The sequence below is a fragment of the Elephas maximus genome, chromosome 9 (genome assembly GCF_024166365.1).
Source record: "Elephas maximus indicus isolate mEleMax1 chromosome 9, mEleMax1 primary haplotype, whole genome shotgun sequence".
NCBI classification, from domain to species: domain Eukaryota; kingdom Metazoa; phylum Chordata; class Mammalia; order Proboscidea; family Elephantidae; genus Elephas; species Elephas maximus.
This window is the reverse complement of record NC_064827.1, coordinates 77,324,378-77,340,131: the sequence shown is the minus strand read 5'-3', so window position 1 is coordinate 77,340,131 and position 15,754 is coordinate 77,324,378. Positions and strand designations below refer to the sequence as shown.

Below are 15,754 nucleotides of genomic sequence, written 5' to 3'. Positions count from 1 at the left end.
ACATGTGGATCCCTACCTGTAAAAACAGTGAACTGTCATATGTCACATACAGGCTCAGGGAGAAAGAAAAAGTCATTTTGGAAAAAAGGCTGTGTCTGCAGACAGAGCCGATGACGCAGGTCCTCCTTTTAGCTATGCTTCCATGTTGGCCAGCTTTAAATCCAGCTTTACTGGATAATTCTCACATCCATACTACCCTGTGATTTGTTGCTTGGAGGAAAGGTAGGCAAATGAGAGCTGTGAGAGAAATTTCCTTTTGAGAACACATTTTAATGGAATTCACAGTACACTTGGGTACATGGTTAATAATACTGTTAATAAATGAAACACAGCACTGTCTGCTAATTCTACCCAGTTCACTAAAACCACAGATAAATTAATATGGCAATGAAAGTAAGCCACAACAAAAAAATGTGGAAATTTCAAACAGGAATGTAAATTACTTATGCTCACTCAGCAAACAGAAGCCACTATTAGACTTACATTTTCTTTGGAAAATGATCTTGTGAAACACAGGTATCTGGTAACCTTGGATTTAAATAAGCCATCTTTCCAGAGGTCAGCATCCACACCATCTGCTGTCTGTGCAACCTACACCAAAGAGACAGAGAAACGGATCGCAGGTAAGGCAAGATGGAACTGAAGGTGTGTGTGAGCGGCTTCTTTCATACCTGTTCCAATTAACACTGGCCCGAACTCTCATGGCATCTCATTAGTTCATTTCACTAGACACAGAGAGGAGAATTTCCAAAAGGGGAAAAGAAGGAGTGTGAAAAATACAACTTCTAAAAATATTGTCCCTAGGGAAGCCATTGATTAAAGACACCCTGACAAAAATGGTTTTAACGAGAAAAGAGCAACTTTTGTTGTAATGGACCAAGGAGCGACTGGATAAGTCAGCGCATTACGTTCCTCATTACCACTTACTCGGGGGATGGTATGGGGTGCAGAAAAAAGTCCAGTGGGGTGTGAAATGCCACCTGAGAGGGGCACCGCCTGCAGTAAGATTGACGCAGCCTCCTGCTCTAGGACCCTGGGGCCAGCTAGGGTGCTTCAGTCAATGAGATTCCATGGTGGGGGGTGTCAGGAAGACCTGCTCTAAACTGCGTCTTCTTGGTACAAGCTCAGAAAGTGGTATTCAAGGTCAGAAACTGAATCATGATAGAAAAATACAAAGGACTCAGTTCCTTGTTTACAGCCTCACTAAGAAGCCAATTTCTCATATGCAGCTGTAGAAACCTTCCCGAGCTCAGGGATGAAATCAGCCTGGATTTGAGTCTTAAAGGACCTGTGTACTATTTAGACGTATACGCTTGCACGTGTGTACGTGTGTGTGTGTGTGTGTGTGTTGGGGAGATTTTAGCACAAAGGTCAATGTTTTGTGCGAAAGAGTTTACAGTGAAATTGGATAGGAGGGGAAAAAGGCTAGAACAGGATGGTATTCTATTTCTCTCCAGACTGCTCTGTTAACAGATTGTCAGGGCTTGGTCTGCTTTCTCATTCAGCAACCTAATACGACAATATTATAAGCATCCCTTAAGAGTATTCATCAACCTTCCACCCCGAGGCCAGGCTGACACCACTAAGGGATGGGGCGGGGGCACCCAGGAAGACTGTGGGAGCAGTGCCACGTTTTGGGATACACTCTGAAGGCAGTATTCAAGCAATATGCTTTCTGACTTTTAGTTGCGCTTTTGAGGTTTAGACTTTGGGACTCAGTTCTTCATCTGACAAGCTCCTAGCCATTCTGACAAATTGCCGAAAACGCTTCCGTTCTTTACACAAAAACTGCCTTGATTCGGCAACATCCAGTCTACATACTGAGTAGCTCCACACTGAGCACCACACACCACACAGCATGTCATAGCCCCTGACTGTGTACGGGGGCTGCAGGACCCCAGCAAAGCATGCCCATGTTCACCAGGACATTCCTGGAGCCCACCTTAGCTGCTTTCTCTGAGGCTGCCTCAGAAAAGCTGAAAGGCCAACTGGCAGAAGAAAAATGCTTTATTCAGACCAAACAATTGTAAATTAGCACACACAACAAGGGGGAAAAAAAGCTTTTCATGCTAAATATGCAAATATACTTGACCTGAAAGCTGAAGGAGGAATGGTATGGGGGATAATTTTAGGAACTGTTTGCTCAAATATGTCACCCCTACGGAAAGAAACATGATGAACCAGGGGTTGACCCTTGTCAGCTTTTTTCCCCAGAATGGTCACACATACAGTTTCTTTGAAAATGTGAGATTTAAAGCAGTGATTCCAACTTCTCCATCACTAAGGATCCCTTTTGTTTATTTTCTCCCATGGAGTCCATGTTTTGAAAGATTTTTTTCTCCCAAATGGCCATTTTAAGTGTATTGCCTCAATCCTAAGATGTAGTCCTTTGGGAACCACCCATGGATTTAAAGAACATACACTGAGAAAAAAAAAGAAATAGTACCATATCAAAATGTGCATGTCTATTTTAATATGCACCCCAATTTCAGAACCATTAAAATGTATAAGTAAAAGAAGCTGTATGAACAAGGAAATATGGTAAAGGAATCTACATGGTTTCTCTATAATAAATGCATATTTTCTGCTAAGCTTTTTAAAACAGAGACAGTATGCAGAACACCCGAAGGCTGCATAACCATGGGCTGGGAACCTTAGAAGAAACAAGGTTGTGTCTTTAACCTTCGACTGGAAATGAAAGAGCGCCCAGAGGGGCTCTCCTAGATATTGGGAAATTCCACTGACAGTCCTGTTTATTCTAAATCAAGGCTATTGTTTCCAGAGTTTTAAAAGGAAGATTCCCTCCTCCCATCCCATTGCTAAAATTATCATCTTTCTGAATAAATGACACCTCAATATAATAAGGGGCCAGCTGAAGAATGTAAAGGGAAAAAGCGTGCAGTGTGGGTCTGCCCCTCCCTTGGAGGCCCTGCTTCTCCCCTCTGGCCATTACAGTCCTCCCCTCCTTGTCATGAGAAGCCTTAAAAACGGACAACCAAAGGCCCAGCTTTGCCCTGAGGCCACAACTCACTTTCAATGAAGTTGAATGTGTAATGTATAATGGCACCAACTGTTTCTGGCCAGAGTGGGAGGCCATGGGGGAGAAAAAAGAGAGAGTATCAGGCCCGGCCTGATGAAGGCAGAGCTGGGCAGAAAAGCAGATGCACCCCAAGCCTGGGGCCTGCAGGCTGGATCTGCTCAGGTACCACCAGCACCATGAACAGGAGTGGAGCCCTCCCTCTGCCCTGGAGTGGGAAGGACCAGAGTTCATGGCTCAGTAGACGGCACTTGGAGACAGCCCCTGGTATCACAAGGCTGTGCGATCTCAGCCTTGCTTCAGCTATAGTGATAAGGCTTTTTTCCAATTCAGTCAGAAAAAGGTACTAATACACTAAATTCTTCCCATCCCAAATTCTATTTGCTACTGGTCTAAAAAGGTAAATTTTCTGTGAAGAATGCAGCGGAACATTCACAGTTCAAAGTGAAGACACCACAACTGACTCCAGTCAGATTCTAATCTAACGATGCCCATGTCCCTCCCAGGGGAGCCTCTGCCAAGGTTCACCTCTCAACTGACAGTGCAAATTCAGCAGCTAGCTCCAGAGTCCAAAAGATTGTTGCTGTTGTTGTTAGGTGCCGTCGAGTTGGATCCGACTCATAGCGACCCTATGCACAACAGAACGAAACACTGCCCGGTCCTACGCCATCCTTACAATCGTTGTTATGCTTGAGCTCATTGTTGCAGCCACTGTGTCAGTCCACCTCCTTGAGGGTCTTCCTCTTTTCCGCTGACCCTGTACTCTGCCAAGCATGATGTCCTTCTCCAGGGACTGATCCCTCCTGACAACACGTCCAAAGTATGTAAGACACAGTCTCTCCATCCTTGCCTCTAAGGAGCATTCTGGCCGCACCTCTTCCAAGACAGATTTGTTAGTTCTTTTGGCAGCCCATGGTATATTCAATATTCTTCGCCAACACCACAATTCAAAGGTGTCAACTCTTCTTCCGTCTTCCTTATTCATTGTCCAGCTTTCACATGCATATGATGCGATTGAAAATACCATGGCTTGGGTCAGGTGCACTTTAGTCTTCAGGGTGACATCTTTGCTCTTCAACACTTTGAAGAGGTCCGTTGCAGCAGATTTACCCAATGCAATGTGTCTTTTGATTTCTTGACTGCTGCTTCCATGGCTGTTGATTGTGGATCCAAGTAAAATGAAATCCTTGACAACTTCAATCTTTTCTCCATTTATCATGATGTTGCTTATTGGTCCATTTGTGAGGATTTTTGTTTTCTTTATGTTGAGGTGTAATCCATACTGAAGGCTGTGGTCTTTGATCTTCATTAGTAAGTGCTTCAGGTCCTCTTCACTTTCAGCAAGCAAGGTTGTGTCATCTGCATAACGCAGGTTGTTAATGAGTCTTCCTCCAATCTTGATGCCCCATTCTTCTTCGTATAGTCCAGCTTCTCACATTATTTGCTGAGCATACAGATTAAATAGGTATGGTGAAAGAATACAACCCTGACGCACACCTTTCCTGATGTTAAACCAATTAGTATCCCCTTGTTCTATCCGAACAACTGCCTCTTGATCTATGTAAAGGTTCCTCACGAGCACAATTAAGTGTTCTGGAATTCCCATTCTTCGCAGTGTTATCCATAGTTTGTTATGATCCACACAGTCAAATGCCTTTCCATAGTCAATAAAACACAGGTAAACATCCTTCTGGTATTCTCTGCTTTCAGCCAGGATCCATCTGACATCAGCAATGATATCCCTGGTTCCACGTCCTCTTCTGAAACTGGCCTGAATTTCTGGCAGTTCCCTGTCAATATACTGTGGCAGCTGTTTTTGAATGATCTTCAGCAGAATTTTACTTGCGTGTGATATTAATGATATTGTTCTATAATTTCCACATTCAGTTGCATCACCTTTCTTGGGAATTGGCATAAATATGGATCTCTTCCAGTCAGTTGGCCAGGAAGCTGTCTTCCATATTTCTTGGCATAGACAAGTGAGCAACTCCAGCGCTGCATCTGTTTGTTGAAACATCTCAATTGATATTCCATCAATTCCTGGAGCCTTGTTTTTCGCCAATGCCTTCAGAGCAGCTTGGACTTCTTCCTTCAGTACCATCGGTTCCTGATCATATGCCACATCTTGAAATGGTTGAATATCGACTAATTCTTTTTGATATAATGACTCTGTGTATTCCTTCCATCTTCTTTTCATGCTTCCTGTGTTGTTTAATACTTTCCCCATGGACTCCTTCACTATTGCAACTCGAGGCTTGAATTTTTTTCTTCGTTTCTTCAGCTTGAGGAACGCCAAGCGTGTTCTTCCCTTTTGGTTTTCCATCTCCAGCTCTTTGCACGTGTCATTATAACACTACTTTGTCTTCTCAAGAGGCCCTTTGAAATCTTCTGTTCAGTTCTTTTACTTCATGAATTCTTCCTTTTGCTTTAGCTGCTCGAAGCTCAAGAGCAAGTTTCAGAGTGTTCTCTGACATCCACCTTGGTCTTTTCTTTCTTTCCTGTCTTTTCAATGACCTCTTGCTTTCTTCATGGATGATGTCCTTGATGTCATTCCACAACTCTTCTGGTCTTTGGTCACTAGTGTTCAATGGGTCAAATCTGTTCTTCAGGTGGTCTCTAAATTCAGGTGGGATATACTCAAGGTGATATTTTGGCTCTTGTGGACTTGCTCTGATTTTCTTCAGCTTCAGCTTGAACGTGCATATGAGCAATTGATGGTCTGTTCCATAGTCGGCCCCTGGCCTTGTTCTGACTGATGATATTGAGCTTTTCCATCGTCTCTTCCCACAGATGTAGTCAATTTGATTTCTGTGTGTTCCTTCTGGCAAGGTCCACATGTATAGTTGCCGTTTATGTTGGTGAAAGAAGGTATTTGCAATGAAGAAGTCGCTGGTCTTGCAATATTCTGTCATTAGATCTCCAGCATTGTTTCTATCACCAAGGCCATATTTTCCAACTACCGATCCTTCTTCTTTGTTTCCAACTTTCACATTCCAATCACCAGTAATTATCAATGCATCTTGATTGCACGTTCGATCAATTTCAGACTGCAGCAGCTGATAAAAATCTTTTATTTCTTTGTCTTTGGCCTCAGTGGTTGGTGCGTAAATTTGAATAATAGTCTTATTAACTGATCTTCCTTGTAGGCGTATGGATATTATCCTATCACTGACACTGTTGTACTTCAGGGTAGATCTTGAAACGTTCTTTTTGACAATGAATGCAACACCGTTCCTCTTCGAGTTGTCATTCCCAGCATAGTAGATCATATGATTATCCAATTCAAAATGGCCAATACCAGTCCATTTCAGCTCACCAATGCCTAGGATATCGATGTTTATGCATTCCATTTCATTTTTGACAATTTCCAATTTTCCTAGATTCATACTTCGTACATTCCAGGTTCCAATTATTAATGGATGTTTGCAGCTATTTCTTTCCATTTTGAGTCGTGCCGCATTAGCAAATGAAGGTCCTGAAAGCTTTACTCCGTCCCCGTCATTAAGGTCGACTCTACTTTGAGGAGGCAGCTCTTCCCCAGTCATCTTCTGAGTGCCTTCCAACCTGGGGCGGGGGCGGGGGGGGCACATCTTCCAGCACTATATCAGACAATGTTCTGCTGCTACTCATAAGGTTTTCGCTGGCTAATGCTTTTCAGAAGTAGACTGCCGGGTCCTTCTTCCTAGTCTGTCTCAGTCTGGAAGCTCAGCTGAAACCCATCCTCCATGGGTGACCCTGCTGGTATCTGAATACTGGTGGCATAGCTTCCAGCATCACAGCAACACACAACCCCCCACGGTACGACAAACTGACAGACACGTGGGGGCCAAAAGATTGGGGGGAGGTAAAAGGAAGGGGAAGGGCAGACATGAAGGGAGAGGGAAAGAATGGAGGAAGAAATGCTACGTGTACCATGTTATTGTGTGCTATTGCGTCAATTCTGACTCATAGCAACCCTACAGGACAAAGTTGAACCATCCCCTACAGTTTTCTAGACTGTAATCTTTATGGGAGCAGATCGCCAGGTCTTTTCTCCTGCAAAGTGGCTGGTGGGTTTGAACCAACCAAATACTTAACCATTGCACTACCATGGCTCCTTACGTGTGCCACATGTTGAATGAAATTAAGAGGCAGACTGGAACCTGAAACTTCATGATGGCTTGAGCAAGTTCTTCCCTCATCTGTAAAATGGACACGCTGCTGGTTCCCTCCTGAAGTAACTGCTGGGGCAATAGAAGATAATGCAAGCCAAGTACCTGCCTCAATGCTGCCAGTGAGCATTCAAGAAATGACAGCACTAAGATTTCTAAACTAAAAACGAGAACATCTGGCCTGATATCAGACCCAAATATTTAAAGTCATGTCATGCTATATCAGACTTGGAGAGTCATAAATGGTCACATCAGGGCCCAGCTCTAACGTCTCACCTTCTGGGATTCCATCCTGGATCTCTGGGACTAAATCTGGCCTTCCTCCTTTCTCCTGGCGCTGGTCTTTCATATGCAAATGTTCACTTCTGTGATTAATGTTTACCTTGCCCTCTGCTGTCCTGCCACTTGACTATAAGCTTCCGAAGGACAAAGCCATGCCTGTTCTGATCCCTATTTTATTCCCTGCACTAAGCACAGTGCCCGATACATACGTGCCCAATGAAAACTCGGTGAAGGAAGGAACGAGCCCATCAATCAGGAGGAAGGTATGAAAAGTCACACACTTTGCTGGCTACCCAAATTAGGCTACAAGAGTTTTTAAAAATGAAATTTCCAGGATTTAACCCATGGAGCTGAGTGCATTGTCTTCAGGATCAGCACTCTGTGAGAACATACCCGCTTCGACAATGAGGCCATTTATTCTTCTGCGCCCTGCCTAGTCCCCAAAGTACAGGGGGTAAGGCCACTGCTCCTGCCACTGTGATGCCTCCAGAATCTGTTCTAGGGACACACACACACTCCCCCTCTTTCTGGCATTTCTTCCACAGATGCAGTGGCCTGTGAAGGAGTAGGTGGGTCTGATAACCAGGGAAACAACTCCAGTTCTCAGCCTTCGAGTAACAACTGGGGATTTCAACTCAACGTGGCAAAACTAAACACACAGTTGAGATGATTTGGGTTTTTTTTTTTAGTGTTCTTTTTGCTGCTTCCATGTTTAATTTTTTGGGAATGAGCATACAAGCTTTTACAATAAAGAAAACAACAATTTAAAAGACTTCATTTGATGGAGTGAGAAATAAAAATCTTCTGGATTTAAACTTGAGGAACACTTTGTAAATCAGCTACCCATCAAGACTGCTAGAGAGAAGCTGTGAAGTAAATCATTACAACTGTCAGCCGTTCTTCAGCATTGGAATAGAGTGCTCCTTGCCCAAAGAGCAGCTCTTGAAAGACACTGCTAACCGTCAGTTTCATCATCCCGTTTATACCCTGGCATTTTAAGAAAGCCCACCCACAATTCAAAGATACATTCAGCAGACAGAACGTAATCAAAGGGGCCAGGGAATTCTACAGAAATTCCAAAGGAAATATCTGGCTGTCGCTATGAACAAGAATGCAGTTCAATGGACTGTTGATATGTTAGATCATCGACTGTGGAAACACAGACACTTGGCCCAGGTCAGAGAGTGGCCAACTGTGGAGCCACTTAAACTCTTAATCAGAGGCAACTTAGGCATGGCACAGAGGCAGGGAGGACAGGAGTTATGGTCAAATGCTTTCTAAAAGCTATAAAGTGAAAAGAGGCATTTAAATCATCTGGTGAGCCTAGGAACTCTTGGTTGTTTTTTGGTTCTGAGTTGATTTGCATCATTTTATCATTTTATATCCTGAATGGAGAGCTCAAATCTGCCATAGATCTTCAGCTTGAATTCTAATTTTTTTTAGCAAAAGAAATGAAATGCATGTTTCTGTCCCAGTGACTGCTGCGTCTCCCTCAGTCTTCGGGTTTTTCTCTCTACAGAGCAAAGGGACATCACGGACTACTCACTCTTGTTGGGCCTCACTGCTCTCTGGGACTCTGTAACATTGCACCACACTGGCCCTCCTTTCTCAAGTCTTTCTGTCCTGAATGTGCCCTGCAATTTCCTGACTTACTGTCTCTGCCTGGGTTGTTCCCTCTAACATCTTGTGTTGAAACACTACTCTGGCTGAAAGGACGCTGCCCCTGCAAAGCCTCTCCTGATAATACCAGTCAGAGGCACCTGCTCTTGTCCAAGATCTTCCCTTCTCTATAGTGTCTTGCATTAGAACCACCTCTAATAGAGAAAGTCACATGACAGAGCAAAGAACTTGGATTTTTGGAGTCAGGCAGACTTGAGTTCAAGTTCCAGCTCTGCCACTTACATACTGGGGTTCCCCAAAGTCACATTTCATCTCTCTGAGCCTTATTTTAAAATGGAAAAAATAATAAAATCTACCACATAGGATTATTTGTGAGAATTAAATGATAGAAGGCACAAAAAGGATTTAGCCACAATGAGATACGACTTTATAATGATTAGCGTAAAATAATTAACAAAACAAAGAACAGACAATAACAACTGTTCGGGAGGATGAGGTGAAATTGGAGCCCTCCTACACTGCTGGTGGGAATGTGAAATGGAAGAAGTCTTGCAGATCCTCAAAGGTTAAACAAAGAGTTACCATATGACCCAGCAATTGTACTGCTAGGTATATATAAAAAAAAAGGTATATACCCAAGACAAATGAAAACATATGACGTGCACACAAAAACATGTACACAAATGTTCATAGCAGCACTATTCACGACAAACAAAAAGTAGAAACAACTCAAATATCCATCAACTGATGACTAGATAAACAAAATGTGGTATACCATTCAGTGGAATATTATTCAGCCACAAAGAGAAGTGCTAATACTTCATGGCATGAGCATGGATGAGCCTTAAAAACGTTACACTAAGTGAAAGAAACCAGCTAGAAAAAGCCATACCAAAAAATATGATTCTATTTATAGTAAATGTCCAGAATAGCCAAATCTATAAACAGATTGTAGATTAGCAGTTGCCAGGGGCTGAGGTGGGGGACGGGGAATGTCTTAGTTATCCAATGCTGCTATAACAAAAATACCACAAGAGGATGGCTTTAACAAACAGAAATTTATTTCCTCACAGTTTAGGAGGCTAGGAGTCTAAATTCAAGGCACCAGCTCTAGGGAAGGGCTTTTCCCTCTGCTAGCTCTGTAGGAAGGTCATTATCTCTTTAGCTTCCATGTGAAGATCTATCTTCCCCCATTTCTGCTTGCTTAATCTGGTCCTTTTATATATTGTAAGAGATTGACTCAAGACATACTTAGGCTAATCCTGCCTCGTTTCCATAACAAAGACAACCCATTCCCAAAATGGATTATAATCACAGGTATACAGGTTAGGATTTACAACACGTATTTTTGGGAGACACAATTCAATCCATAAAAGGGAATGACTGCTAATAGGCACAAGGGTTCTTTTAAGGGGGAGCTGAAAATGTCCTGAAATTTAGGTGGTGGTGAGGATGGTTGCACAACTCTGTGAATATACTAAAAACCACTCAATTATACTCTTTAAAAGAGTACATTTTATGGTATGTGAGTTATATCTCAATAAAACTGTATTGTTTTGTTTTAAAAGTGCTTAGTGTAAAGCACAAATGGTAGGTGCTCAAAAAAATGTCAGCTATTTATTACTAGGAAAACCTGGTGGCGTAATGGTTAAGTGCTACGGCTGCTAACCAAAGGGTCGGCACTTCAGATCTGCCAGGCGCTTCTTGGAAACTCTATGGGGCAGTTTTGCTCTGTCCTATAGTGTCGCTACAAGTCAGAATCAACTCAACGGCACTGGGTTTGGGTATTTATTACTAACTCCGCTCCGTAAAGTAAGGACCCTTACGAGTCAGAATCAACTCGATAGCAAAAACAAATAAAGTGGAAAAAAAAAAAAAAAAAAACCCAACTCATTGCCATCGAGTTGATTCTGATGCATAGTGACCCTACAGGCCAGAGCAGAACTGCCCCCACAGAGTTTCCAAGGAGATGCTGGTGTATTCAAACTGCCAACCTTTTGCTTAGCCGAGCTCTTAACCACTGTGCCACCACAGCTCCAAATACAGTCAGGATCAGGGGCTACACTAGGCAATCCCTCTTCACTTGACCAGATGCACAGCTGCCTTGGCTACAGCAGGCATAGAGGGCAATTTCTGAGTCTGGGGAGGGTGGAAGAAAACAGAGCCCTGCTCCTAACAGAAGGTACCTGGCACCAGAGATCAGGCACTCTATTCTGCACCTACTGATGGGCAAAGGCAGACACACAGGGAAATCAATTTCTAGCCCAAGAAGAAAACATGCCCCAGACTGTGTAAAGGGAGTGAGAGATCCATGAGAGGGAAAGCGTGAAATGCGTTAGCCAAGGCCCTTGGCCGCATCAAAGCAGGAGTCTCTTCCCAGTTCCTCATCATCAGGAAAGAGGGCTTGAGCCAGAGTTCTCTGTCTCTGCCACACTCAGATAAACCGGGCCAGGACAGCCCTGGACTTCCACACACCCCACGTAGAGCAGCATCAGTTAGTTGACTACAGGTACTCCTGTGGCTGGACAGCACCTAGGTGAACAGCAGGTTTCTCTCAGCCACAGACACTTGATCAGTGGCAGAGCTGCCAGTGACACACCAGTGGCCTGACCATCACTTTAGAACAAAAAAATTAAAGTAGTGCTCCTCTTCATATAAAAAATAAATTCTACATGGATTAAAGATTAAAAGCAAAACTTCAAAACTTTCAGAACAAAATGTAGATGATTTTTATGATTTTAATACAGGGAATTATTAAAGAAATAGATATACGTACAAAAAAATCCATAAAGGAGAAGATGTGGTGGATTTTATTACCCTAAAATTAAAAAACTTGATATTACTAAGGACACTAAAAACAAATTAGAAGTCACAGACCGTGAGCCATACATATAACTGATATGGATTAATATCCAAAATAAATAAAGAACTCCTATAAATCAATAAGAAAAAGAAATAACTCATCAAGAAAAGGATATACAATATACAAAAGCCATTTGAAAAAACGTTCAACCTCTCTAGAAAATGCAATTAAAATGACAATGATATACCTTTCACAGCAAATAGTTGGCAAACCTGTAAATGCATGACAATAACAGGTGTAGCACAAACTGGTACAACCACTTTAGAAAACACTTACGAATCCAGTAAAGTGAAAGTGATGCAGAAATTCTCCTCCTAAATTATTCCCTAGAGAAATTCTTAGCATAAAGATATGAGGATAGTATTTGCAACATTGTTTGTAATTGCAAATTATTGGAAACAACTCAAATCCTCAACAGGATAAATAAAGTATATTCATACAATAGAATTCCATACAGCCTTGAAAATACACAAACTAGAGCTATATGTATCAGCAAGGATAAATATTAAAAACAATGCTCATCAAAAAAGCAAGTTGAAAAATAAGTACAGTATGATACATCTGACATATCATCTACATAAAATTTGAAAACATGGATACATATATACAAAAAAAAAAAAAAAAAACCAAAGCCAGTGCCATCCAGTCGATCCCGACTCATAGCGACCCTATAGGACAGAGTAGAACTACCCCATAGAGTTTCCAAGGAGCGCCTGGTGGATTCGAACTGCTGACCCTTTGGTTGGAAGCTGTAGCACTTAACCACTAGGCTACCAGGGTTTCCATGGATACATATAAAAAAAAATATATATATATAGGAATGATAAATACCAAACTAAGAACAGTGGTGACCCTGGATAAGGGAGAAGGGGATGGGTCTGGGAGGACACATATGCCTGTAGAATGTTTTATTTCATTTATTTTAAAAAATCTGATATAAATTTGGTAGAACATTAAGACTCAGAAAGGCTGCATGGTGGTTACATGGATATTTGTTATGTTATTCTCTATACCTTTCTATATATTTGAAATGTTTTATAATATATTTTTTAATTTAGGTATAAGTATGTTCCAAATATTATGGGACAAACTTACACTAAAATTCAAATAACATGGGACATATATTTACTAAAAGTCAAGAAATATGGAACATACTTATGCTAAAAAGTTACTCATTGTTTATCTGAAACTCAAATTTAACTGGGCATCCTGTACTGCTCTTTGCTAATCTGGCAACCCTAACAAGGAGGCATGTGCAAAGTCTTTGTTTAGTGAAAAATTGGAAAAAGCCTAGCCTAAAAGTTGAGCAGCAGGAGAATCCTTATGTAGAACATTCACCCCACCATGAAACCCCACACATCTGTTAACAGGAATGCAGATGATCTCTACACACTAATCTAGAAAGATCTTTATAGTATGTGTACTATTCAGTAAGAATAAAGCAAGAGCTTATTGCCTTGTCTAATTTCTATTAAAAACACAAACCCAATTATATGTTTCAATAAGTCATTAATATATGTAAACAGAGAAAAAATCAGGAGAACAAGGAGCAAACTGAGGACAGTGTGTAAGTGCCAAGGAAACAGAAATCAGGGGTGTGGTCAGAGGGTGCCTGAGCTTTGGCTATGTTGTTTAAATTTCTTGAATAAGAAGATATGGTCATATTCCTTGTGTATTAAAAAGAAATACAATTTTCGGACAAAGAAAAAAACAAGTCTAGAAGGGTATTTCCAAACCGTCAACAATATATGTAGAATTTAAGGAAATGAAAGGTAATATTTTCACTTTTTATTTTATATAATTCCATATGATTTGGATTTCCTGAGATGAGCTTTTATAGTATTTTAAATGTCAAGAAAATATTTTTTGTTAAAAAAAAAGCGGGGGGGAGGGGCAGGGCTCTCTGGTTCTCTCTCCACCCCAGATCCTGAGAACAAGAGGTAACTTCATTATAGAGGATACATCCCCTGAGCAGGGAAGGAAAGGAGAGAGAAGCTTCTACTGCTTAAACCTATTTCCTGAAGACCATCCTCTCTGTCCCTGCTAACCACGGCACAGTGTTCCCAAGTTCCTTTCTGGCTGGAATCTGGGATGCCAATCTATGCTATATGCTGCCCAGTACCTATTCTCCAGGGCCAGGATAGCAGGAGAACGCAACAGTTAAAATCATGGTCTTTAGTATTGGACAGATGTGGATTCAAATCGTGGCTTCACCACTTAGGAGCTATGTGACCTTTGCTAAGTTCCCTAACCTCTCTAGGCCTCTGTTTTTTTTTGTCTGTAAAATGGAAACAATAGATTCTATCTCACAGAGTTGTCTAATACAGTAAAACCTATGAAAGCCAGAACCTGTGTAAGGCAGAAACCTGTCAGAGAAGGAAAACTCAAATATTTTTTTACTAATAAAGAGCAATACAAACAAACAAACAAACAAACCCAAACCTGTTGCTCATAACCACCCTATAGGACAGAGTGGAACTTCCCTATAGGGTTTCCAAGGAACGGCTGGTGGATTTGAGCTGCCAATCTTTTGGTAGCAGCCAGGTGCTTAATCACTGCACAACCAGGGCTCCTCTTAGCTCCATAAGTGAGTACAAAGTGCTGTTAGAGTTCAGAGGAATATGAAACCACATCAGGTTGTATGCGGAGGGGGACAGTAGGCAACAATCAAAGGCACTGTCTTGGTCATCTAGTGCTGCTATAACAGAAATACCACAAGTGGGTGGCTTTAACAAAGAAATTTATTCTCTCACAGTCTAGGAGGCTAGAAGTCCAAAGTCAATGTGCCAGCTCCAAGGGAAGGCTTTCTCTCTGTTGGCTCTAGAAAAAGGTTCTTGTCATCAATCTTAGCCTGGTCTAGGAGCTTCTCTGCACAGGAACCCCAGGTCCAAAGCACACACTCTGCTCCTGGTGCTGCTTTCTTGGTAGTATGAGGTCTCTCTGTTTTTCTGCTCACTTCTCCCTTTCACACCTCAAAAGAGATTGACTTAAGACACAACCTAATCTTGTAGATTGAGTCCTGCCTCAGTAACATAACTGCTGCTAATCCCACCTCATTAACAATCATAGAGGCAGGATTTATAAAACATAGAGAAATCATATCAGATGACAAAATGGTAGACAATCACACAATACTGGGAATCATGGACCATCCAAGTTGACATACATTTTTGGGGGCGGGGGGACACAATTCAAACCATAATAGGCACCTTTAGGTGGGATGCATCATAAAGTATCAAAAGGCAGAAATGATGCAGTGGAAGACAGGAAGTCATGCACTAGAAGAGACAGGATCAGAACAGGTAGGGATGGGTTGTATGAGGCACATCTGGGAAGAGTCCGATTGGCTGGACTGTGGACCTCGGAGGGTGAGAGGAGACAGGACTGCAAAGATGGAGGCAGCCAGAACCTGGGAGGTCACCAGGGCAGATGCAGGAGTTAGGACTTACCCTTGTGGCAGAGGGATCGCTGGAGAACTCTGGCAGGGAAGAAGAATTGTATGGGTGATGCCTAAAGGAGAAAGCCTGATGCTGAGATGGGAGACACCAGAGTCATCTTGGAAGAGGCTATCCCAGGACAATAGCTGTGAGGACCTGACCTGAGGAAGTTAGTAGAGACAGAAAAGGATGATGCAAAAGATGAAGCAGGGCAGAATCTAAGAAACTGACCAACAAGGTGCTGGCAAGAGGGGTAGAAAAGGGGCCCTAGAAGGATTCTGGCCTCTGCCTGGTACAAACAGTTCAGAAGAGGGGCAGTTGTGAGTTAGGCCTGTTTAGTTTGGGATTATTCTAGTTGAAGCAT

At 42.2% G+C, this 15,754-nt stretch overlaps 1 protein-coding gene across 6 annotated transcripts in view; it reads right to left on the bottom strand.

Annotated features, from left to right (window-relative positions):
* The window catches only part of MVB12B (multivesicular body subunit 12B), a 188,061-nt gene that overhangs the window by 137,630 nt on the left and 34,677 nt on the right, over positions 1 to 15,754 (bottom strand). For all 6 annotated transcript variants that reach the window (XR_007518573.1, XM_049894916.1, XM_049894917.1 and 3 more), the window contains exon 3: positions 484 to 591. Coding sequence is in view for 5 of the 6 variants with exons in the window: in XM_049894916.1 (XP_049750873.1) it covers positions 484 to 591 (108 nt within the window). In the remaining variant the exon portion in view is untranslated. The remainder of the gene's footprint in view (positions 1 to 483; positions 592 to 15,754) is intronic.